The 26,524-nt window shown below is 39.5% G+C and overlaps 2 protein-coding genes across 3 annotated transcripts in view; one reads left to right on the top strand and one right to left on the bottom strand.

Annotated features, from left to right (window-relative positions):
- The window catches only part of LOC136879199 (tumor protein D52), a 147,252-nt gene that overhangs the window by 44,130 nt on the left and 76,598 nt on the right, over nt 1–26,524 (bottom strand). For both annotated transcript variants that reach the window (XM_067152994.2, XM_067152993.2), the window contains exon 3: nt 9,943–10,091. In XM_067152994.2, the coding sequence (XP_067009095.1) occupies nt 9,943–10,091 (149 nt within the window). The remainder of the gene's footprint in view (nt 1–9,942; nt 10,092–26,524) is intronic.
- On the top strand, nt 22,765–25,271 carry LOC136879069 (uncharacterized). The gene is made up of 5 exons (XM_067152818.2): nt 22,765–23,080; nt 23,420–23,719; nt 23,871–24,078; nt 24,281–24,632; nt 24,790–25,271. Exons 3-5 carry the CDS (start codon nt 23,955–23,957, stop codon nt 24,791–24,793), a joined length of 480 nt encoding a protein of 159 aa, XP_067008919.2. The 5' UTR covers nt 22,765–23,080; nt 23,420–23,719; nt 23,871–23,954; the 3' UTR covers nt 24,794–25,271.

The following is a 26,524-nucleotide window of genomic DNA, read 5'->3' as shown; positions in this document are numbered from 1 at the left end:
CGCCAGCAGCCAGGCAGCGTATAGTTAGCGCGTTCCTTTTAACTTCCCGATCAGATGTGAAAACAGCACATGAAACAAGTATACAAAGGACGATGTTTGAACAACGATGCCAATAAGGTTTGAAAAATTACAATGAGTAACAAGAACTCGGGTGTATTTCATTTCGTAACATTTACAAAAGAGACTTTTACAAATAAAATTTTTTTTTCTGAAAATAGAGATCATATTTAGGGGATCATCTTGTAATCTGGTAACTGTGGTTTTCTGTTGGATTATAGCAGCTCTGGATGTGGACTATACTTCCTCTTTCCGCTTTACTTCCGACTGTCAGCATACGTTTGTCTCTCGAAGATACCTTTTTACTAAATATTGTATTGGAGGGGTTTAGCCACAGTGCTGGCCAATACAGTTGCATTCCTAAAGCGCAGAGTTCTAGTTACAGCTGATATAATTTATGCAACTATCATACAATGCCTCCTCTGCGAACCATGTGACCTTGCCGCGGTGGGGAGGCTTGCGTGTCCCAATGATGCAGATAGCCGAGCCGCAGGTGCAACCATATCGGATGGGTATCTGTTGAGAGACCAGACTAACGAATGGTTCATTGAAAGGGGGGTAGCAGCCTTTCGGTAGTTGCTAGGGCGGCAGTCTAGATGATTGACTGAATGGCCTTGTAATAATACTCAACATGGCTTAGCTGTGTTGATACTGCTACACGGCTGAAAGCAACGGGAAACTACAGCCGTAACTACCGAGGACATGCAGCTCTCTGTATGAATGATGTACTGATGATGGCTTCATCCCGGGTAAAATATTCCGGAGGTAAACTAGTCTCCCATTCGGATCTCTGGGTGGGGACTACACGAGAGGGGGCGATCATCAGGAAGATGCATACTGACATTCTGCGAGTCGGAGCGTGGAATGTTAGAAGTTTGAATCGTTGTGGTAGGTTAGAGAATCTGAAAAGGGAGATGGATAGGCTAAAGTTAGATGTAGTTGGTATAAGTGAAGTACGTTGGCACGAAGAACAAGATTTTTGGTCAGGCGACTACCGAATTATCAACACAAAATCAAACAGGGGAAATGCAGGAGTTGGTTTAATAATAAATAAGAAAATAGGGCAGCGGGTAAGCTACTACGACCAGCATAGTGAAAGAATTATTGTCAATATAGACACCAAACCAATGCCCACCACAATAGTGCAGGTCTATATGCCTACTAGTTCAGCAGATGATGAGGAAATTGAAAGAATATATGAGGAGATAGAAGATTTAATACAATATGTAAAAGGTGACGAGAATCTAATTGTGATGGGAGACTGGAATGCAGTGGTAGGCCAAGGAAGAGAAGGTAGTACAGTAGGAGAATTTGGATTGGGACAAAGGAACGAAAGAGGAAGTCGCCTGGTTGAATTCTGCACTGATCATAATTTAGTCCCTGCCAATACTTGGTTCAAACACCACAAACGACGGCTGTATACGTGGACGAGAACTGGAGACACTGGATCATTATGATTAGGCAGAGATTCAGAAACCAGGTGTTGGATTGCAAAACTTTCCCAGGAGCAGATGTGTACTCTGACCACAACTTGTTGGTCATGAAATGCCATCTGAAGTTGAAGAAATTGAAGAAAGGAAAGAATGCAAAAAGATGGGATCTAAACAAGTTGAAAGAAAAGAGTGTGAGGGATTGTTTCAAGGAACATGTTGCATAAGGACTAAATGAAAAGGCTGAAGGAAACACTATAGAGGAAGAGTGGAGAGTCATGAAAAATGAAGTCAGTAGGGCTGCTGAAGAAATGTTAGGAAGGAAGAAAAGATCAACTAAAAATCAGTGGATAACTCAGGAGATACTAGACATGATTGATAAACGACGAAAATACAAGAATGCTAGAAATGAAGAGGGCAGAAAAGAATACAGGCGATTAAAGAATCAAGTGGATAGAAAGTGCAAGGTAGCTAAGGAAGAATGGCTGAAGGAGAAGTGCAAGGATGTCGAAGGCTGTATGCTCCTGGGAAAGGTAGATGCTGCATACAGGAAAATCAAGGAAACCTTAGGAGAAAGGAAATCTAGGTGTATGAATATTAAGAGCTCAGATGGAAAGCCACTTCTAGGGAAAGAAGACAAAGCAGAAAGATGGCAGGAGCATATCCAACAGTTGTATGAAGGTAAAGATTTAGATAATTTGGTTCTGGAACATGAAGAGGCTGTTGATGCTGATGAAATGGGAGACCCAATTTTGAGGTCAGAGTTTGACAGAGCTGTGAGTGACCTCAATAGGAACAAGGCACCTGGAATTGATGACATTCCCTCTGAATTACTGACTGCCTTAGGAGAAACCAGCATGGCAAGGTTATTTCATTTAGTGTGCAAGACGTATGAGACAGGAGAAGTACCATCCCATTTTCGGAAGAATTATTATACCTATTCCCAAGAAAGCCGGTGCTGACAGGTGTGAAAACTACCGCACCATTAGTTTAGCATCTCATGCCTGCAAAATTTTAATACGTATTATTTACAGAAGAATGGAAAAACAAGTTCAAGCTGAGTTGGGAGAAGATCAATTTGGCTTCAGAAGAAATGTAGGAATATGTGAAGCAATCCTGACTTTACGCCTGATCTTAGAAGATCGAATCAAGGAGGACAAGCCCACGTACATGGCATTCGCAGATCTAGAAAAGACATTCGATAATGTGATTGGACCAAGCTATTTATGATTCTGAAGATGATAGGGATCAGATACTGAGAACGAAGAATTATCTACAATCTGTATAAAAATCAGTCTGCAGTGATAAGAATCGAGGGCTTTGAAAAGGAAGCAGCAATCCAGAAAGGAGTGAGGCAAGGCTGCAGTTTGTCCCCTCTCCTTTTCAATGTTTACATAGAACAGGCAGTAAAGGAAATCAAAGAGAAATTTGGAAAGGGAATCACAGTCCAAGGAGAGGAAATAAAAACCTTGAGATTTGCCGATGATATTGTTTTTTTATCTGAGACTGCAGAAGATCTCGAGAAGCTGCTGAATGGTATGGATGAAGTCTTGGGTAAGGAGTACAAGATGAAAATAAATAAGTCCAAAACAAAAGTAATGGAGTGCAGTCGAACGAAGGCAGGTGATGCAGGAAATATTAGATTAGGAAATGAAGTCTTAAAGGAAGTAGATGAATATTGTTACTTGGGTAGTAAAATAACTAACGATGGCAGAAGTAAGGAGGACATAAAATGCAGACTAGCACAAGCAAGGAAGAGCTTTCTTAAGAAAAGAAATCTGCTCACTTCAAACATTGATATCGGAATTAGAAAGATGTTTTTGAAGACTTTCGTGTGGAGCGTGGCATTGTATGGAAGTGAAACATGGACGATAACTAGCTCAGAAAGAAAGAGAATAGAAGCTTTTGAAATGTGGTGTTACAGAAGAATGCTGAAGGTGAGATGGATAGATCGAATCACGAATGAAGAGATACTGAATCGAATTGGTGAGAGGAGATCGATTTGGCTAAATTTGACGAAAAGAAGAGATAGAATGATAGGACACATCTTAAGACACCCAGCACTTGTTCAGTTGGTTTTTGAAGGAAGTGTAGGCGGTAAGAACGGTAGGGGTAGACGAAGGTATGAATATGACAAGCAGATTAGAGCAGATGTAGGATGCAATAGTTACGTAGAAATGAAAAGGTTAGCACAGGATAGGTTGGCATGGAGAGCTGCATCAAACCAGTCTATGGACTGATGACGCAAACAACATCATACAATGAACCTGAAAAGCTTTAAATCAAAATTATCAAATTAAATAAACTGCATATTACAGAAGCGTCTCGGTAATATAAGCATAAAAGAACTTTACTCTGCTATTTACACTGACTGACAGAGCAAATGCAACACCAAGAAGGAGTGGTCAGAACTTTACGCCAATTGCAGGGTAGACTGACGTCACTGAGGTATGCTCACGATGTGAAATGCGCCACTGTGCTGCGCACGTAGCGAACGATAAATGGGACACGGCGTTGGCGAATGGCCCACTTCGTACCGTGATTTCTCAGCCGACAGTCATTGTAGAACGTGTTGTCGTGTGCCACAGGACACGTGTATAGCTAAGAATGCCAGGCCGCCATCAACGGAGGCATTTCCAGCAGACAGACGACTTTACGAGGGGTATGGTGATCGGGCTGAGAAGGGCAGGTTGGTCGCTTCGTCATATCGCAGCCGATACCCATAGGGATGTGTCCACGGTGCAGCGCCTGTGGCGAAGATGGTTGGCGCAGGGACATGTGGCACGTGCGAGGGGTCCAGGCGCAGCCCGAGTGATGTCAGCACGCGAGGATCGGCGCACCCGCCGCCAAGCGGTGGCAGCCCCGCACGCCACGTCAACCGCCATTCTCCAGCATGTGCAAGACACCCTGGCTGTTCCAATATCGACCAGAACAATTTCCCGTCGATTGGTTGAAGGAGGCCTGCACTCCCGGTGTCCGCTCAGAGGACTACCATTGACTCCACAGCATAGACGTGCACGCCTGGCATGGTGCCGGGCTAGAGCGACTTGGATGAGGGAATGGCGGAACGTCGTGTTCTCCGATGAGTCACGCTTCTGTTCTGTCAGTGATAGTCACCGCAGACGAGTGTGGCATCGGCGTGGAGAAAGGTCAAATCCGGCAGTAACTGTGGAGCGCCCTACCGCTAGACAACGCGGCATCATGGTTTGGGGCGCTATTGCGTATGATTCCACGTCACCTCTAGTGCGTATTCAAGGCACGTTAAATGCCCACCGCTACGTGCAGCATGTGCTGCGGCCGGTGGTACTCCCGTACCTTCAGGGGCTGCCCAATGCTCTGTTTCAGCAGGATAATGCCCGCCCACACACTGCTCGCATCTCCCAACAGGCTCTACGAGGTGTACAGATGCTTCCGTGGCCAGCGTACTCTCCGGATCTCTCACCAATCGAACACGTGTGGGATCTTATTGGACGCCGTTTGCAAACTCTGCCCCAGCCTCGTACGGACGACCAACTGTGGCAAATGGTTGACAGAGAATGGAGAACCATCCTTCAGGACACCATCCGCACTCTTATTGACTCTGTACCTCGACGTGTTTCTGCATGGATCGCCGCTCGCGGTGGTCCTACATCCTACTGAGTCGATGCCGTGCGCATTGTGTAACCTGCATATCGGTTTGAAATAAACATCAATTATTCGTCCGTGCCGTCTCTTTTTTCCCCAACTTTCATCCCTTTCGAACCACTCCTTCTTGGTGTTGCATTTGCTCTGTCAGTCAGTGTACAACCAAAAAGATTAGCTGGCACTCATCCTTACACTCAACACTCACCATTTCTGCTTTCCCACAAAGCCTGCAACCAAGTGCTTATTTTACTGAACCATTTAAAAAAACAAAAATGAGATTGGATGCACTGAACATGATTTATTACATTGTACATATTGCAGTCTTTTCACTGAAATCCAAAATATTGATTATGAGCAATTTTAAAACTGAATAAAAATACAATTGATAATGCAACCGAGTGCAATGCACATGCATACATCACATTGTCTAACTGGAAGCATGAACAAGATTTTACAATAACTGAATAAATTTGAAAAGAAATGGAGTTCAGCCATGAATCTGTATGGGAATAAAAATCATGACAGAAGACGAGGGATAATTTGAAAGGTAACTCTCACATTGAAGAGCATTACTGTGGTGACAATATGAAGACATTTGCTGTCAATGTTTATTTAAGACATGCATAGCTCAAAGGTAATTATCAATAAATTAGAAGAAACTATTAAGTTACACTAAACTTGAATACTAGCTAATTTTTAGATATGAAGTTTTATAGATCACTAAGGCCATACTGTACCCAAGTGTCATTATAGGATATAAACACTAAGATTGGTTTCATGGCCCATAATAATAGACATGCTGTGTCAAGAAAACAAGATGAAATATCTACAAACATTTAGTTACAGGAATTCTGCATATCAACTTACCCACAATTTATAAGACCAGGGATTTCATGGGAGTATTAAGAAGAGGCTATATTGCTACAGAAAATAGTGGTAAAACATCTATTATTTTGGTATTTGCCAGCACCATTATAGGAAACCATAAATCATTAATGCCGGATTATACCTTAATAGAACGTACATACTGGCATAGACATGCATCAGTGATATACTGGTAAAAGAATGCAATAAGATAAAGTAGGGATTTAAGTAGATCTGATAGGCATAGCAATCACATTTACATTATCAAGAAGTAGCCCTTCTGATCAACTGCTTGTTTTGTTCAGGTAAATGGTGACCTGTACAGTATGCCGTTTCATTACCCAGTGGACGCACACAGCAACTTTTAGTCAGGCTGCAGTCGTAACACCTCTTGTGTAATGAGAGTTATACCATATATCAGTACTTTGAGTTTCTGTGAAAAAGGAAACGCATCCAACAACTGGCTGCAAGTTCTGAAGGTTTGTAAAATTATTTAGTAAACTAGCTGTCGTACCCGGCTAAGCTGATTGGCGACAGTCCCATTGACGGTTGGAATAATGAACATATCTATGATGCGATTTGTAAATGCACAGTTATAACCTATAATTTACTAGCTGCAGTCACTAGCTTTGCTTGGATACTTTTTTGAACGTTTAACCCTAGAACTACGGACCATCAAGATGGATCGTCTTTCTGAGAGACTCTTTGAATCCAAACTTAGGTTTATTGTAAATCATTAATGTCAGGTCATGCTTATTTCAGATAGTTTTATCTTTTGTTTTGAAACTGAAGCCTTTGAGAAACAAATTACGATCGTAGGCTATTATTTGGCAGAAGTGGAAGTACTTCTATGCTGACAATGAGGTTGCATTGAGCAAAATAGCAGCCAATGCAACGTTTGTTCAACTAACACAAATAATTAAAAACTGGCTGCCGAGTAATAAAAGACACTTTAAACTTTTTGGTTTGATGTTTATGAGACAAATTGTATGTGAAAATATCCTTTTTTCCTAGTGCTGAAAAGTGAATCATTTTATTAAAAATACTTTTAAAAATCATTTTTATGATTAATTCAAAATAATGACAATGATCTATTTTTATCAAAATTATGTACTATTCATCGGTCTTTCAGCTTTTATATTGATGTACGATAAGGTTAAGTTAGGATTACGATATGCTTTCACTTTTCTTTTATTCTGTGCATTGTGGAAAATTACTGCAACATTTGACAGATAAACCTAGAGCAGTTCTAGGGTTAATTTTAGAATTTGTATTGCCTGTTTGAAGTGAATTTCTGGACATTTTGGACATTTTCTTTTTCACCCATTCTCATTCCTATGTTGATGGGGACTGATCTTTGACTAAACGACATCCAGAGTGTCACTATTCATCTCAGCTACCGCGAAAACTACGGATTTTACATTAATATTGGTAGTTTTCTATTTCACCCCCTTTTCACGCCTACCCACTAGAGGTGACTTACTCCCATATTACTTCTATTCCAGATAGTAAGTCATATTTAAAAGTTTGTTTCGGAGCTATGCTGAACATTCGCAGATATATCCATAATCTGTAATTTTTGACCTTTTTACCCCCATTGAGTTTGGGGCTGACGTCCATCCTTCCTTCTTGGCCATTTTCCTTTTCACCCCTTCTAACGCTCCAAGCCGGTGGGGGCAGAACTTGGAATTAAACAGCATCTGGAATGGCACTATTCATCTCGGCAATTCTCAAATCTATGGATTCGACTAATATGGGTCATTTTCGATGTCATTCCTCCCAAACCCTATCCGTAAGGGTGTTTTACCTCCACAGTATTGTTTTCTGATAGTAAGTTACGTTTACCAGGTTTGGTGGAGGACAATGCTGGAATGTACACAAATACATCCATACTCAGCTATTTTCAACATTTTCTTTTTGACACATTCTCATCCCCATGCTGAAGGGACTCAGTTCATCTCGGCAAACCAAACGCTAATATTTGTAGTATTTGCACATTTCAGCCCCTCCCCTAGGAATATCACCTCCACAGTAAGTCACATGTGTTGAGAGCTATGGTGGAACACACATTCATGCATAATCTAGGTCATTTTGATTTTGTCTTTCACCCTCTTCTCACCGCCATGCAAATGGGAACTGAACTTGGACTTAGACAACATCTGGAGTGTCACTATTCATCGCAGCAACCCCCAAAACTGTGGACTCTAAATTAATATTTGCCGTTTTCTATTATTTTTATATTTCACCCCCTTTCCACTCCTGCCTCTAGGGGTGATATGGGTGTCCTGCTCACAGTATTTCTTTTTCAGATAGTATATCACATGTGTATCAAGTTTGGTCGAGAGCTATGCTGGAACCTACTCACACGTACAATCTCATTTTGGACACTCGTTTTCACCCCTTCTCTCTTCCCATGGGACTTGCAATGACATCTGGAGTGTCACTACTCATTTCAGCATTTGACATTTTCAATTATTTTTATATGTCACCCCACTCATGTCTCCAGTGGTTTAGGAGGAGATGTGGTGTGCGCACTGATATATATAGATAAATAAATAAACTTGAACAAGAGTATTGAGACAAAGTTAGAGGTCAAAAGAACTGTAGGGAAAAGGAAAGATAACAATGAATTTACACAGAAACTGGAGGAAGTAAGAGATTCCAAGAGCTGTCATCAGGAGAAGCCTACAAAATCTAGCCACACCAGAATACCTTAGCGGCAAGATCAAATGTAATACAGCAAGTGCTACAATTGCATCAGAATGGTTTGAGACACCTCTGGGAGTCCTCTTAAAAGCCTTGGTGCTTGCTGATGATGCTATTTGTGGGGGAGACAAAAAGACATACAAGACTGGCTCAACAAATGGGTAGCCAAGTTCAATGATTTTAAGATGAAAGTGAGCAAAAAAAAAAAACTGCTGCCATGAAAATGAGTACAGATACCAATGGTTGCCAAATACAACTCGATGGATGATGCATTGTAACAGTGCAAGAATTCAACTACCTAAGGGGCGTCGTCCCAAACAAGTACTTAATAGACGGGCCAATGAATCTAATTTCTATAATCTCATACGTCCCCTGATCTGGGACCCCTGCAAGCCTGTGAAATGAAATTTCTTAGGAATGCCACGGAGAAAACACAGCACAATCATGTGAGAAATAAGGATGTCTGATCATGTTTGGGAGTGGAGAACCCTCTGCAAGAAGGTCTGCAAGACTTAAATAGTTCAGGCAGTAAAGAGAATGCCAGACACTCTTAACACCACATGCATACATGTAATAGACAGTCGGTAGAAGGAGACCTGTTGGATGACCAAAGAAACAATGGCTGGACCAAGTGAAGAGACACATTAAGAGTAGAGGAGGAGACTGGAGAGTGATCGTAGAGGGAAAGAGCTACATGGACAGACGCTGGTGACAGCTTGTTCCATCACCAACAAATATGACCTATTTATCTATCTGAAAAATCAAGTGTGCATTTTATCTGCGTATAAATGCTGACATTTTGTTTTACTTTTCCAGATAAAAATATATGAATGTATTTAAGATTACTTTCACATAACAGACAATGCAAGAAGAAAGTGATCTCTATTCAGATCTTGAATTAAACTGATATGTCTGAGGAAGAAAATGGCAGGTAAATTTGTAATGGTGCAACGAGAACTGGAACACTGATCCAAGGAAAGGCACTATTCTAACATTTGCTCTGTAGAAATAAAATTATTGAAATTAGTCATACGCAGTATTTGAACCTATCTGTCCTAACTCTCATCATAACAGCTGAGCTAAACTTCTCAGCCTAAACAAACCTACTCTTCAGTTCAATTCAATTCTTAGTAATGATCTAAGGAATTCTATCAATGACCATTATTGGTAAACTGCCTAGGAGTTGTTAATGATTCTCCAAAAACAGTACACTGCACAAGAAGTCAAATCCTCCCTTCATCCATGAATGTAGGTAACTTACACGTTAGATTCCTTCACGTTACGAATGCCTTGTGACATGTCATCTTGGAATTCCTTCCAGACACTAATACCCAACTTCCGCTTCAGTTCCTGAGCGTTCCTCACTTTAGATGCCAAAACATGTCTCAAGGTTTGGATTTCCTCTTCAACCTGAAAATGAAATTAAGAGAATGGAGATTTCAATACAGCAAAAATCATCCTCAACCACAAAAAGCAATCTACAATGGACAAAAAACAAAAGCTACCCGTCACCACTTTGAAGAGTGTTTCCAGATGAGCAAGAAGCATACAGTATTATTTATTTAATCATATGGTGATTTTATATATATAAGGCAAAATAAAACTTTAAAGTCCATCCTTCTCAGCCATTCAGTTAAACCGGGTGTGAGAACGAACAAATCGTTAGGAGTGCCGAGGTAGGAATGAAGAGGACAGCGTTGGACCAGGTGCTCAATCGTCTGTTCTTCCAGGTTACAATCACACATTGGTGAACAGTGATTATACCATACAGTACAGGCCAATGTATGTTTCCATTCTGCTGTAGCTGAAGAAACTTGAGGGGTTCTAACTTTTCCTGTGTGAAGATTTATTCTCATGGTTGAACATTTGTATTGTGGACTAAGAAAAATTTTCAATAATGCTGAGAGGGATTCATTTGTAAGGGGTAACTTCTTAAATTTTTCCAAAAATAATAGCTTGGAATACTTCGAATTTTGAAGCTACGGATGTGAAATGCAGACTAGTATTAGGACTTGTTAAGAAAGACATTTTCCTACAAACGTATGCATATCAGAAAGACTATTTTGAAACATGGACAATGACTAGTGTGGTAGATCCACAGCCATCTGCTACCAAAAGCTGCGAGGTTGCATCTAACTGCTATACTCAGATACAATACTTTTATCATAATGTGATAAAGGAATGCAACTAAGTCTGAAGAGTGTCCTCATTTTTTAATGTTTTTATGTTTGTAATGTTTGTATTTTCTCTGGACCCTCTTCTCACAGTAAGCTGTCATTGTGGTTTTTTTTTTTTTTTTTCATGTTTCTATCTCTTTATATAACTTGATTTGAGCCTTTTATAACTAGGGGCAGATTTTAATGACCTAAAACAACATGCAAGCAAACATGACCTAAAAGCATGCAAATCTGATCCAAGATAAAATAACCACACAGATTAATCAACTGATGTATAAATATGTGATCTTACAGTTTAATTCACATATAACATCTGAAACATTACTGGTTATTTATTTCTATCATCTATCAGAAAGTTCTTTGTTCCATCTCTCCTTCAGCTACAACAAATTATGTACCCCGAGAAGTGAAAATAAAATAAAAAATAACAACCAGTGATGAACTACTTGGCTGGTGTCTAATCAGCAAATTATTTATAAAAATGAGAATAAAATATCTGTACCTGACAGTTCCCCTGTCAATGAAATTACACTTTTCAAGTTGGCAAGCCCCTTTGGTTTGCAGACAGGAGAAGGTTGTTTACAGTTCTTTACTCTAACCCATCCACCCCCCCCCCCAACCCTTTTTCTTTTTTTCTCCCTGCATTGTTTGATGTGGTAGTGGACTACTAGTCTTATGATTACAAGTTGTAATTCTTGGTTTGCCTCAAACCATTTTCGTTCCAACATGGCATCTGTGCAGTAAAAGTCTAGCCATATTTTCTCCCTCTCCTGTCTTCAAGCACTTTCACACTGCATTGATTAAATCGAAGTAAGAACTTCGCCATCAAGTTCGATATAAAATGACTTACACTATTCTGGACTTTATGTTTGTTCCACCACAAAATTCTTGAGGAATCTTGCCTTGACTTTCTGGATCTGAGGTCAGTGTGTCAGATAGCTGGGCACACCATTGCATGGAATATTCTCATTCCAGGTCTTTTATTGGAAATGTTGCTCTGATTGCAGCCAAGACTTTTTCTTTTAAGTATAATCTGTAATGGTTGCCTGTTTGCAGAGTAATCCCAAGGTATTTGAATGTTTTGGCTATTTGTAAGCTTCCCTCTCTTAGCCTTATGCGCTCATTTTCTCCAAACTGACCGCTGTTTCTGAAAGTCATTTGAACTGTCTTGCTTTTGTAAATTTGAAGGCCATTTTCAATGGCCCATACCACCAAGTTTGCTCAATGCTTCCTGCCAATGCGTTTGTTTGGCTGAGGCCAGCACCATGTAGTCTGCATACATGTGCAGGGATGTTACCTCATGCTCTATGTTCTTAGTTATGTTGGCTGTGGCTATTGGACAAATTTGATCTCCTTGCATTACCCTGTTTGTCTGCTGTATTTCTTTTGAGATGGTGACTCCATCACTTATATTAGGAATATTGTAATGATAGAATGCTTCCAGGGAGATTTCTAATACTATTTCTTTCTCCTATCTTTGCAGTTTTTCTGAAACGATTCTTCAGTCTACAATAGTCAATAAATGCATCTGTCTCTTGGCACAGGCCAGAGCAAAGTCCCAGTCTCATCCATGGCTGTGACAATATGCAAGCTGCAGGGGAATGGGTGGTCAGTCAATATTATGAAACTTATTGCTCACAGGGTCAGTCAAGTTGCAATAGCACTTTCTGATCCACTGAAGAAAGCAATAGCAAATTACCTCGCTCCTCAGCTTGCCTAGTATGCCTCATTTAGGTGCCGCCATTGGTTGTTGCAGTTTCCTTCGGTGGTGCTATTTGAGGATCCAACCAGCCTCTGGGCTGCTGACCTAACATAAATATTGTATAGTACTTGCCTCTCTGTGGTCAAAGCGCCTGTTCTATTTGACTTACAAGTTTTCTAATTGCGTGTAGGGTTCTGAGGGAGGTACTAAAGCATGATTTTGACTAGATAATTTAGCTGGATGAAACCTGGATCAACGCCAATCATTCCATGACTAAAGGCTGGACAGATTATACGGTTGGGGAAACAGTGAAGATCCCGCTTGGTAAGGGCGGCAGAATTATCCTTTTACACAAGACAAACGGCTTCATGTCGAACTGCTCTCTCCTCTTTAAATCTAAGAAAACCGGTGATTAAATGGTTCAAGGAGTTCCATTTAAACATTTTACAGATTATTATGATTATTATGGTAATGCTAAATATCACTCCTTAATTTTAGATAAGACCCTGATAATAGCATTAAGTAAAAGCCATATGATACAGTGGTTAAATCGCAGAAATGTACAGGTAGAAGATCTGAAGAAGGTAGAATTAATGGAACTTGTTAAGAAACACAAGCCCCAGCTTCCAGCGTACATAATAGAAGACGTATTACATGATATAAAATTAATTCCGTATTGATGTTCTCACTCTGCAAATAACCTCACTCCTTGTGAGTGGAGTTAATTTCCAATAAGTAACCAGGGGAACCTGACGCCTACAGAGCGTGTCCCCAGGTGGTGGATAGGGGGACCCCTACAGTATGCAGGGTTGGTTTGAAATAACCAATACAACCCGCGGACCAACAGGTAGCCCAATTCCTGGCGGCTTTAGAATAGTGGGACACCCTCTCTTCAACGGTCAAATATGGCATCCACGGCACCTACGGCAGAGAAGATGGGCTTTGGTATGGTGGAGATGGTGGAAGAGGCAACCCATCCTTCTGGGTGTATACAGATGGAACCTACTGCCTTGTAGGACAAGGAAGGCATCTTCAAAGGCTAAGGGAGTAAACCCTGAAAGAAAATCCTCTTATGTGTTAGGCCTAGCAAGTCAGCAGGAGAGTACTGGGTACAGTCGCTTTCAATAAGAAAAAGAGCCTCGGAAAGAAGATTATAGACTGGACTGACATGCCCTCTCAGACAATTGTAAAGTATGATGACCGTAAGGCTGATATACAATGTTCCGAAAGGAAACCCAAAATAAGAGATTCAAATACCGAATTGGAACTATGAACATTCTATCATTAACTGGAAAGGTAGAACTCCTAGACACGATGAATAGAAGAAAAATATCGATATTGGGATTAAGCGAGACCAAATGGAAAGGGATGGGAAGTAAGACACTTTGCTATTTGCTTTACGTCGCACCGACACATGTCTCATGGCGACGATGGGACAGAAAAGGCCTAGGAATGCAAGGAAGCAGTCTTGGCCTTAATTAAGGTACAGCCCCAGCATTTGCCTGGTGTGAAAATGGGAAACCACGGAAAACCGCACTTAACCGACTGCAGCTATCGAGCTCGGTAAAGACACTTTGTGGAGGATACAAATTATACTGGAGTGGACAGGAGAAGGTAGCTAAAAATTGTGTTGGATTCTTAATTAACAAAGGGACTGATGCTACAGCCGAAGTTATCTGCAAAAGTGATAGAATCATTAAAATGTTCACGAAACTGGAGAACACTAAGTACATCGTCATACAAGTGTATGCCCCACAAACAGGCTGCAGTGAGGACCTGGAAGATACAGTTAATGAGGAAAACATTATTATTGGAGATCTAAACGCGCACGTTGGGGTACGAGAACATCATTGGTCCACATGAATTTGGACAAAGGAACCCAGAAGGAGAACAACTATTAGATCTGTGCAGAAGAAATGATCTTATAATCAATAATACATTCTTCAAAAAAAGAGACAGTCACAGAATAACAAGGTACAGTTGGGATGGCCAGTATAGAACATTGATTGACTTCGTAATCACAAATAAAGATGGTGGGAGGTACATCACAGATGTAAAGGTCATCCCTAGTGAAAGCATAGACAGTGACCACAGATTGCTGTTAGAAGACTTCAAACATAAGACTAATGAAATGCAGAAAATTATGAAAAACCAAGGGTTAAAACTTGGAAGTTGCAAGAAGTGCAAATAAAGGAAGAATACAAACTAAGGATTCAACAGAGTTTGCCGAAGGGTGAAGTAACCAGCGTTAATGAAGAGTGGAAGGCCTTCAAAGACACCTTTGTGGGAGAAGCCAAAAACCTATGTGGAGTTACAAGTTCTATCAAAATAAAAAAGGAGACACCATGGTGGAATGATAAGAGTGAAAACAGAGGTGAAAGAAAGAAATCAAATAAGGAAGCACTGGACAAGGGAAAACAAACAGGGACAAGAACGCAATGAACAAGAAATACAAAGACTCCCAAGGAGTATACAGGAACAAGAAACTTGCTGTAAAGAACATTGTAAGGGAAGAAAAAGAGAAGAAATGGAATGAGTTTGCAGACAAACTGGAAGAGGACAGTAGAGGAAATATGAAATTGCTAGAGTAATGAAAAACAAGCAAAGGGATCAAAAGACTATAAAAGCAATAGAACATGATGGAACTCTGGCACAAGAAGAGGAAAAAATTAAACAAACTCAAGATCTATTTCGAAAAGTTGCTGAATGGAGATACAGAAAACCTAATGGATAGAGGAGAGCCAAGTCGAGAAACCAAAACTGAACCACCAATTACATGGCTTGAAGTTGAAAATGCGCCCAAGAGCATATCGTGGTATTACACTACTGTCTCATAATACAGACCAGAACCAGAGATATTGTTGAACCAATTTTGGAAGAAGAGCAGTATGGTTTCAGACCAGAAAGGTCAACTACAGACCTTATATTTGCAATTAGGATGCTAATGGAAAAATACTGGGAGAAGAACAAGCCTTTATTTTTAATATTTTTGGACAATGAGAAAGCCTACGATAGTGTACCAAGGGAAAGAATTTGGCAATGCATGATAGAACTTCAAGTGCGAGACAGCCTCATAGACAAAGTGAAAATGTTGTATAGTGGGAATAGAAGCTGTATTCAAGTAGGATGTGGTTTGAAACAAAGAGGAGTGCAGCAGGGCAGCTCATTGTCACCACTTCTATTTATTATTGTAATGGATGTACTAATGAAATCTATTAAAAGGAAAGAACATGGAGATATCAAAGCCTTCACATTTGCAGATGATGTTGCAATCTGGAGTGACTCAGAAGAGGAATTGGGAGAGAGAATGCAAAGCTGGACTGAGGAGTTTAAGAAATATGGTTTAAACATCAGTAAGACCAAGACAGTGGTGATGAAAGTGTATGAGAAAAGAGCAGAACCAATAGTCATGTTAAATGAAGCCCAACTGGACAGTGTTCCAGTTCTCAAATACTTGGGTAGTGTTCTATCAAATGACAACCTAGCAAAACATGAGGTGAACAATCGAATCAATAAGGCAACAATTCTTTTTTTGTTATTTGTTTTACGTCGCACCGACACAGAAAGGTCTTATAGCGACGATGGAATAGGAAAGGCCTAGGGATGGGAAGGAAGCGGCCGTGACCTTAAGGTACAGCCCCAGCATTTTCCTGGTGTGAAAATGGGAAACCATGGAAAACCATCTTCAGGGCTGCCGACAGTGCGGTTCGAACCCACTATCTCCCGATTACTGGATACTGACCGCACTTAAGCGACTGCAGCTATCGAGCTCGGTCAACACAATTTTACCACCAGATAAGACACCTGCTGTGGGATGAGCAAATACCTATGTAAACAAAAATGACATTGTACAAGTCCTATTATACATCAATTCTTACATACAGTCTTGAAACCACAACACTGACCAATGGAGAATTCCAAACTCCAGGCAGCTGAAATGAATATTCCTACGCACTATGATCCACAAAGCCAGGAAAGACAAGATTAGGAATGAGAAAATTAAAGAAGTAGGAATAAATGATTCTCTCCTCAATAAGATTCAGATATCAAGACTGAAGTGGTTTGGTCACATGAAGAGATTGCCAGTTGACAGAACTGCAAGGAGGGAATTTGACAGAAAAGTAGAAGGAAGACAACCCATGGGAAGGCCACGGAGGAAATGGATTGATTTAGTTAAGAACGATGTACTGCTGAGAGGTCATGATTGGGACAAATTGGTGGAGGAGGAATGGTACAAGGACAGGAAAAGATGGAGGAGGCTCATATACCACACCCAGGAAACTGCAGATGGTTTAGGATGATGACTGATGTTCTCACTTTCACAAAGTAAATATTTACCAAATCCTCCTGTTCATCTATTAAGATAATGTTACTAGGTGCAAGACCAATCAGCACAAGTGGGGAAGGTGTTCTAAACAAATAACTGAAGCTAGTCATGGCATATTACAGAAAACAAAACAAGCCCCCTTCAATAACTTTTATAGATTTCAAGAAAGCTTACGACTCCATCCACAGACCATCATTATTAAAAATTTTAAGACATTCTGGACTTCACCCAAAGCTAATCAAATTGACCTTACTCTATTACAATTTCTAAAATTAAGTTCAGAGGAGAACTTTCTGAATCATTTTTGGTAACAACTGGTTTAAGACAGGGTGACAGATTGTCACGTCCTCTTTAACTGTGCACTAGAGTATGTTATGAGGGAATGGTACAAGAACAACTCGAAAAAAATAAAAATTGGAACCCAGAAGGATAACATATTTGAACTGTCCAGGATTTGCTGCTGATTAGCTCTTCTGGCCAATGATATTCAGCAAACAAAACAAATAAAATCTTTAAGGAAATAGCTCAAAATATTGGTTTGAAAATTTCATTTGAAAAAATGAAAATTATGCTAACTTAACTGCTGCTTGCAAACAAAATTAAGCTAGGAAACCAAGAAATAAAAACTATAGAAAAATTTAAATATTTAGGTGAAATAATCACATATTACCTGAACGAGAAACCAGCATGGCAAAACAGAATAGATAAACTGGTTACAGCAGAGCATGTTACCAAGAATACATATAATTAGAGTCTCTCAATAGCAACAAAATTGAAACACTACAAAACAGTCACCCAGCCACAAATTACATATGCAAGTGAAACATTATTCAAAACAACAAACACAGCTGCAATAAATAGAGTACTCAAGTTAGAAAGGAGAATAGTGAGGACCTGTTTAAATAAAAATTATCAAGTAAACAGAGTCTGGAGACTAACTTCCAATGAGACAGTTTATAAAGAAATAGAACCTGTGACTAGCACAATGAAAAAGAAACGAGTATCATTCTTAGGCCATCTAATAAGGTCACCAGAAGATAGAATCAGTAGAAAAATAAATAGAAAAATTTTGGAAGAGTAAGAGTATCAGGTGGATCACAGAACTTAAGACATGAGAGAGTTGCATTTTACAATAGAAGATTTAAAATACAAAACCAATACACAACATATTGAAGGGTAAATACACTAGACTACAGACAAAAATCAACAAGCAGAGGATAGGAAGAGTGATTCCAGAAGCAGAAAGAAAATTACGTTCAGAAAGGATGAAACAGTACCAGGCTGCAGAAAGAAGAAAACCTCCATAAACCTGACTAAGTCAGAGGTGTCAACCTTTGAAGTGGACTATCAGTAATTGCCCCCATTCAAGAAAAATTTCGAGTCAAGTCCAAAGCATGCTCCTTCATTCTCGATAATGACACCCCTTTTGCCTTTCCTTCTAGCAATCTATTCGAAAGTGTACCGGGCGGTACACCTCCACGCCGCGAATTCAAATATTGCGCCAGTTGAAACCTCTCTACAGGAGAAACTCTGAACTTTAAAATCTGTATTAAATCAAAGGTTTCTCGGAAGATGTCTCTACTGTAAATTTTGAAGTGTTCTGAACGATGTCTATTTCGATTTGTATTTGTTTGCTCTGTAGCAAGAAGTGTGGACATTCTCTTCTAGATGGCACTACTTAAGAACTATAATTGTGCACCCTAGTGCGAAGTGAAGGAACTGCTTTTTTTTTTTTTGAAGAAATTTGGTATTCATAAGTTCGTTCTTTGTTAAATTTCTTTCAGTCATTTTTTGGGTTGGCAGTATAACCCTTCTCTACCCGCTTGTTTTGAATTTAGCCAATCCCGAATTTCTCTAATTAGACCAATAACGTATGTCTTCTCTGATATGGATATGTTGCTTTTAGCTATCCAATAAAGTTGTGGGGGGTATGTGTACTCATTCTTGAAAGGTCTCGAATGTTCCACGAGGATATATAAACTGCTGATTTTCTTGTCTCGGGGCCACTTCACCGACATCTTGCTTAGTGTGCGATTATGTAGCAGGGGGCGGGAAGCGCCTCTTTCTTCGGGCAGCAGTTCATCCACAAGGTAATGGCCATTTAATAACTTTATTTCTTGCTAGCTCAGCAGTTTAACCCTCGGGGCAGGTTCGAAACTTTTCTCATGTAACCTACCTTTAAAATGTAATAGACATTTGGTAACAATTCCGTCTCTAACTACAAATTGGGATAGAGAGTGCCTAACCCTCTCGAGCTCCCACTCATATTGTTTTGAGGTGACCACGTTTTCATAACCGTTTTTCTTCTCTTCATAATGTAATAAAGTTTTCTTATCGTGTCACCTCCTTAGTATGGGATTAGCCCTTGCGTAAGCGGCCTAGTGCCAAGTAGGTTTCAAGAGTGTATTAGGAGTGCAAGCTTCGCCTCCATTCTATTTTTATGGGCCAGTAACTTAACCTGATGTTTATTTTCCTCATGTAAAGGCCCTGTAGGTTGGGTATCAAATACCCCTGTTTCTTGGTGTGCCTTAAGGGCGGATAGAAATGGAGTTTGTGTAGTCCTTGATAGGCTTGTCAAATTGAGAGCGGGTCTGCTCTTTTTCTTAACATTGTAATTAGGAGCTAGTGCTCCTTGTACTTAGGGGTTTTCTGCCCTTTAGCTATTGTGGTGGTGAGCTGAGAGCTCAGAAATTAGTCTTGGGGCTCGAAGCCCAAATTTTGTAACTATTGTAATTTCTTAAATTGTTTTCCTGCTACTTGGTCCCTGTTACTCTATTGTTGTTATCTGTTGATTTTGAAAAGAAAATATAACCTTGGTTAAAATTTTAAATTAACTTTAATTTCGTAAGTTGAGACCTATTCCACCCAGCACCTTCTTTCACCTCTGCAAATCCACAAACCATCGTAACAGGAAGTATATTACTCAAAATTTGCACACAACCTGAAAGTTCTTTGATAAAACAGGTAGAACTCCATAGGCTATACAGCAAGGATTATTACATAAAATCTTACTTTAAATGCTGCTCATTCCTTGTTTCTCATGCAGCAGTTGCTTTTCAGTGTAGTTTTTTCTCGAAGCATCCTTCCCACTGTGATAACATTTTCATCTTCTGAACCGTAAGCGATTCCAGTGCAGATGTGCTTAATGTAGGCCTCACTTCTTTCTCAATCTTTCTGTCAACTTTCAGGTACACTTAACACATCAAATATAGCATTACTGAAGGATTTATAGTGGAGAAGAGCAGCGCCTGAGCTCCTTCATTCACAATGAATTTTACAACGCTTACAGGTAGCAAAAGGAAGTCACGATCGAATAAGTATCGTTGCCAACTTACAAGCATCGAAATGATGACTATTTAGGAGAAAGGCTCGAAAGGACTGAACATTTTTCCTTTTCTCTTTTTCTGTAGAAAATAATATTTTTGTGATAATGTCAGCTTTGTTACATGTAATTAATCTCATAATAGAACCGTATTGAGGACAATATATTAAAATTATAAAATCCTTTTAATAACAACCACCTACTCAATACAATACATTACTCATTGAATTATAAAATAATCATGAGGTGTCTTAAATAATGGAACATGTTTCGTTCGACATAGCAAACATCATCAGCCTTAATTTACAAAGATTAGGTCAGGGCCCTGAGCTGAAATGATAAAAATTGTTAAAAGAGTGACAATGTCATAATAAAAAGTAAAATGATAACATTAGACTTGAAATTGTAACAATATGTACAGATTAACAGCAAGTACTTGTAGTGGAATACATTGAACGATGGTAGTCTGTAAAGTTAAAACAATCATGAGGTTGTTAAAGTAAAAAAATATAGATATAGTGGATCTTAAAATATATGTCAATGCGTGAAGTGTGGATTAATTATTGACGATGGAGTTCTTAAACTGAGCAAAACAAAAGTTGAAATAGAGTTTATTGAATAGTATGAGTCGAACTGAGCCAGTTAAAAGGCGCATGGCGAGGAAACTAAGGTTGAAATGACGTGAACTCCAGTAGTTAGGAATTCTGTAGGAGAGCCAAACACAATGCCAGAAGGAAACACAAGTTGAACTAGTCCGTATTTACACGCTAGCAGTAAAATTAATCGTATACAACGTAGGACACCAATGTGGACTCGTTAAAGAGTAACTATAATCTTGAAAGTAGGGAGAGTTCCAGCAAACCAGAGATGGATGGAGCAGATTATGGCACAATTGGAGTTAGAAATCTGGAATAAAAAGGAAAGGGAGGAAAAATAAAGTTATGTTATAATGAAAAAAAAAAAAAAAATTGAAGAAGGAGGCTTACCCTTGGGACTAGTGTGAGGTGTTTGCTAACGTAGGCTGCGTGAATCAAACTGGCGAGTAACCTTATTGCTGCTTCTAGTGTTTTATGTATGTATACGTAGAGGCGGGGAGTGAGTCATGTGAGGAGGAGGGGTGACCGATTCCTTGGGTGGGTCGGGTATTCGTGGAGGGGGTGTCGCATGAGAGGGCAGTAGAGTAGTAGTTGTATTATTAACAGTTGTATAATTAAAGATTCTCATAAAGTTATTATTTATATTGAAAAGAGAGAGTAGTTCTGGAATTTTCTCGATTATTGGACTTTTAATTTCTGAAGTATCATTTAAATTTTGATGTCCGTTAAAATGCTGGTCTAGGAATATGTAAATGTTCTCAAACTCTGTCATAAGTTTACTTTTATCGTATTTCAAGATTTGAAGGTCTTTTTCAATTGTAGTAAAACTGTGGCCAGTCTCTTCCATATGAGTGCTCATGGCGGAATACTTTTTATGTTTCGAAGCATTGTAGTGTTCAAGGTATCTAGTCAAAAAGCTACGTCCAGTCTGTCCGATATAGGAGAATCCACAATGGGTGCATTTAAGCCTATAGATACCAGAGTTCGAGAATTTATTGTGATTAATGTTAACTATATTTGAATTGAAGAATATATTACGGATCGTATATCGGGTTCTATAAGCGATACATTTTATTATGACATTGTCACTCTTAATTTTTATCATTTCAGCTCAGGGCCCTGACCTAATCTTTGTAAATTAAGGCTGATGATGTTCGCTATGTCGAACGAAACATGTTCCATTATTTAAGACACCTCATGATTATTTTATAATTCAATGAGTATAATGTATTGTATTGAGTAGGTGGTTGTTATTAAAAGGATTTTATAATTTTAATATAATGTCAGCTTTTCCGAAAGAATTCCTCCTTTGACCGTAATTCCGTAATCGTGAGGTGAAATCCGTAATAATTACGGACAATCCGTAATAGTTGGCACCTCTGCTAAGTAGTCCTATGTTGGCTGAAAAATGAAAGTAAATAAATAAAAATGACATCTTGTTACATATTATTAATGTGTCCTAAAATATCTTCTTTGGGCTGACTTCCTCATAAAACTTTATCTTTACTGTAATTGGTTTTTGGAGGTAAAATTATTATAAGTTAGTTGCTATCTTGTTCTGTTGATATCAGCAAGTGCCATCAATCATCAGTTGTATTACTCCTTACTAGGGCTCGGATTTGAGCATTTTAGCATATTTTTTTCCTGAATAGTACACATTGAAAGAATCCTTTCGGTGGTATTTTCATCTCTCTGGGACCAATAGAATTAAAATTTATCGAGCATATAAATGCATAAAACCGCGGTTTTCAGAAGAGAAGCATATAAATGCATATTATTGTGGTTTTCGTCTAAATAGTTTGTATTTCTTCGAATTCCCTACTCAATTCGGGCCCTGACCATCCTTCAGGTTCGAAAACAGAAATAATTATTGAAAAGCCTATCTGGTGCAAATAATAGGTCATTCACACACCCTAATTGGCCTCTGCCAGACTAGAGTGCGACTCGTCAGATAAGCTCTGGAAGCCCCAAGCTTCCTTTCACTTTGAAATGTGAGGTATTTTAGTGGTGTGCCTATTTTGGGAACCAGTATTGTTTAGGTGGCTTTTCCCATGAAGTGGTGGAAGATCCGACCCGGTCAAGTGAAGTTTCTGCATTCTACTCTCAGTTCGTAATCGTATCCGTACGTACCTATCGAGTTCTTGCGATTTCTACATACGCGATGCCTAAAGTTAAGGAATCTCTAAGTGTTTTACTCCGACGATCTGCAACGAAAGACCCTGACTCGCTTTCTGCTGATGGGGAAATTCTTTTCTGCAAAATGTGCAAAAAAGAGGTAAGTTCTTATTGACATTTTCACACCTACGTTCTTAAATATATTACTGGTCAAAGAGTTGAATTTCAAGTAATCCGTATGTGCAGCATACGGTGCATACCTACTAGGTAAGTAGAAAGAAGTCTAAGAATTCTGAGTGTAGACCCGTTAGAACCTCAGATTTTACATTTCCGAGACGGAAATTGACGTTTGGATTTGCTGGTTTTTCGTGGGATCGTTGAGAGGGTGCTCGTATTTCTACTGCAATATTTGAAAATAATTTCATAGTCCACAATGCTTTATTTTTGTTCATTCAATGTATTTTTTCTCATTTATGCGTACCTACCTATTTATTTTCAGATCAAGATTTCGAAGGGTTTTCAATTTTCCCAACAAAGCCACAAGTGGGCACTCAGCAAATGTCGAAGAATTAAAACAAGGAAATCGAAGAAACAAGCGCTGATACAACCTTTGTTCAATCAGCAACAGCACTCTGATGAGTTCTCTTCCAGATTTTGTAGAGCGTTCGTAAGCGCCAACATACCCCTCTACAAGGTCGAACATGCTGAGATTGGAGATCCCTTCAAGGACTTTGCAGGAAGAGAGTAGCCTCATGAGTCAACCCTACGTAAAAATTGAGTTTCTTCAAAGTATGAAAAGGTATGAATTCATGCACGATTGCCGTATTCCGCATTGTCGTTTAAACAATTTAGTAATTTTAACATGGATCTGGCTCTGTCGTAATGAAGGTACTCTCTCGATAACAGCTTCATTCCATGAAGAATATTCATTCAGGTACTTATCTCACCAGGTTCAAAATGCAATCAGGGACGATATCGGGAGCCACCCAATTTGGTTATCTATCGACGAGAACACAGGCAGTTGTTGAAGACACATGGCCAACGTTATTGTTGGAAAACTCAGTCCCCGAGAACCGGGGAAGGGCCACCTAATTCTGTGCAGGGAGCTAGATGTGACAAACCATGGTACCATTATGCGAACAGTGCAAGCAGCTCTGCGTAAGTATATTTTTGTTAATTTACTTTTTGAGCGTTTTGCCAAAGAAGAACAAATACAGTTTGGCTATAATTTCAATGCATTCTACGTATACTCAGTGAAGACTGATTGTTCTGATAGTTAAATATCTCTTACAGTCGTACGACATGTCAGAATCCCATTAACTGAACAGTTCACCCTTCAATTTATGCATTCCTCTTTCAGGCTTGCTGTGGCCAACCTTTTCAGATGAGGAGGTAAACAAAGTACTCGCATTGGTGACTGACGCTGCTCCCTCCACGATCAAGGCTGGGAAGAGCCTCAAGCTTCTCTACTCGAAGATGTTATATGTTACTTGTCTTGCCGATGCAATGCACAGAGTTGCTGAGGAGCTGCGCGAAAAATCGTCCAGCGTCAACAGCGTTATTTCTTCAGTGAAGGAAATTTTCATCAAGGCTCCTTCTCCCGTCCATGCCTTCAAGACGATGCATCCAGAGCTCCCTTTACCTCCCGAGCCCATATTGACGCGATGGGGAACTTGGATCTTGGCTGCCCTGTATTTAGGGCAATTGAAGAGGTAAGACTATTTGAAATGTTTAAAATCTTTTCATTTTCGAGGTTTTCTCTATCATTCTTTTCATATCTTTTACGTTTACTCCATCATACGGTGCCTAATTTTGTAATTTTCTTAGTTATTCTCCTCGGCTAATGTTTTTCAATTATATTTATTCCAGATGATCAATACGTATGATGAGGCGGACATCAAGTACACCGCGAAAGCTAAGGCTGCTTTTAAAATGAAGGGCTTGATGCCATCCTTGACTTTCATAAAAGCCTATATGAGTGTCATTCCTGAGGCCATCCTAAAGTTGAAATCGTGAGGGATGGAGTAGGTTGAAGTGGTCGCTACAATACAAGGAATCATCGAAGAAGCCGACTCGTGGCCTGGAGAGATTGGTAAAGCCGTGAAACAAAAGTTGGAGTTCGTGCTGGCTCGAAATCCGGACTGGAGTACAGCGTTGGACTTGGAGAGGATGCTGTGTGGCAAGTCTGCACTGTCAGAGGATTTTCCGAACTACTCTGCACAAGAAGCAGCATCATTCAAGTATTTATCTCTCGTGTCAGTTGACGTCGAAAGATCGTTCTCATCATTGAAACTTTTATTGACTGATTTAAGAAAATCATTCAAAACTGAAAACATAGAAAAAATTGTTGTACAGAGCAAAGCAGATCTACTTCATTGACTCGCCTAATTCTGAACATTTTATAAATGAACTTTTAAACTGTAACTTTCATAAGAAAAGTTCTCATATATACTTGAAACTTGAATGCGAGTATATCGCAGTGTATCATACATACAATTAGAAAATAAACCTCGTTATAAAGATATGTTATTGGTTTTTTCGTTTCACTTTCCTTTCTATAGTTTATAACGGTGTTTTTCGAGCATATTCTGTATATTTAACAGCATATGTTTTTTTCGAGCATATCTATGGAGCATACAATGTTTTCTGGAGCAATCTATCGAGCATATAACACATGGTTTTCGAGCATATCTGGATATTTTAATTGAGCATATCGATCCAAGCCCTACTCATTACGGAGTGCCATCAAAGGGAAGCATATAATCTGTATGGAAATTATATTGCTGGAGTTTAAGCCAGTAAAAATAAAAAACTCATGCAAAAATATAGAAAAATATCTCAGGACACAAATCCGCTATCCATCCAGGATCTTGGTTGAGGAGTCTTTCTCAACTGTGTTATGGCTGGCGAAGATTTGTCAATGGTGATGTTGAGGGGAAGTGTGGGATATGTTGGGGGAGTTGGAGGGAGGTATAGGTGGGAGGAGGAATGTATGTGGAAGGGGGTATTGGCCTTTTATGCTGGGAGCGGGACTTGTCGAGAATTTATTTTTTTTACAGATAATCTGAGTGAAGGTCTAATAATATATTTTCTTCATTGATTTTGATTAAATTGCACGAGCGATTCTTGGCACGAGGGATTCTTGTATTGATCGATACCGATGTAGATATTTTCTAGAATTAAGAATACATAATAACAAGATGTCTTTTTTTGCTAGTTGCTTTATGTCGCACCGACACAGATAGGTCTTATGGCGACGATGGAACAGGGAAGGGCTAGGAGTGGGAAGGAAGTGACCGTGGCCTTAATTAAGGTACAGCCCCAGCATTTGCCTGGTGTGAAAATGTGAAACACAGAAAACCATTTTCAGGGCTGCCGACAGTGGGATTTGAACCTACTATGTCCCGAATACTAGATACTGGCCGCACTTAAGCGACTGCAGCTATCGAGCTTGGTAAATGTCATTTTTATACAAGGACATGTGTTGTATATTTTGTAAGTGTTTTTTAGTAACACCGATTGTCACAAAGAGCTTACAATAAAAGTAATTTTAGAAAATTTGTACATTTTACGAGACTGTTTTTAAATGTAACATAAGCTTTAA

Source organism: Anabrus simplex, chromosome 8 (assembly GCF_040414725.1).
Source record: "Anabrus simplex isolate iqAnaSimp1 chromosome 8, ASM4041472v1, whole genome shotgun sequence".
Classification (NCBI taxonomy): Eukaryota; Metazoa; Arthropoda; class Insecta; order Orthoptera; family Tettigoniidae; genus Anabrus; species Anabrus simplex.
Note: the sequence above shows the minus strand (reverse complement) of the source record. Positions and strands in the feature narration are given on the sequence as shown.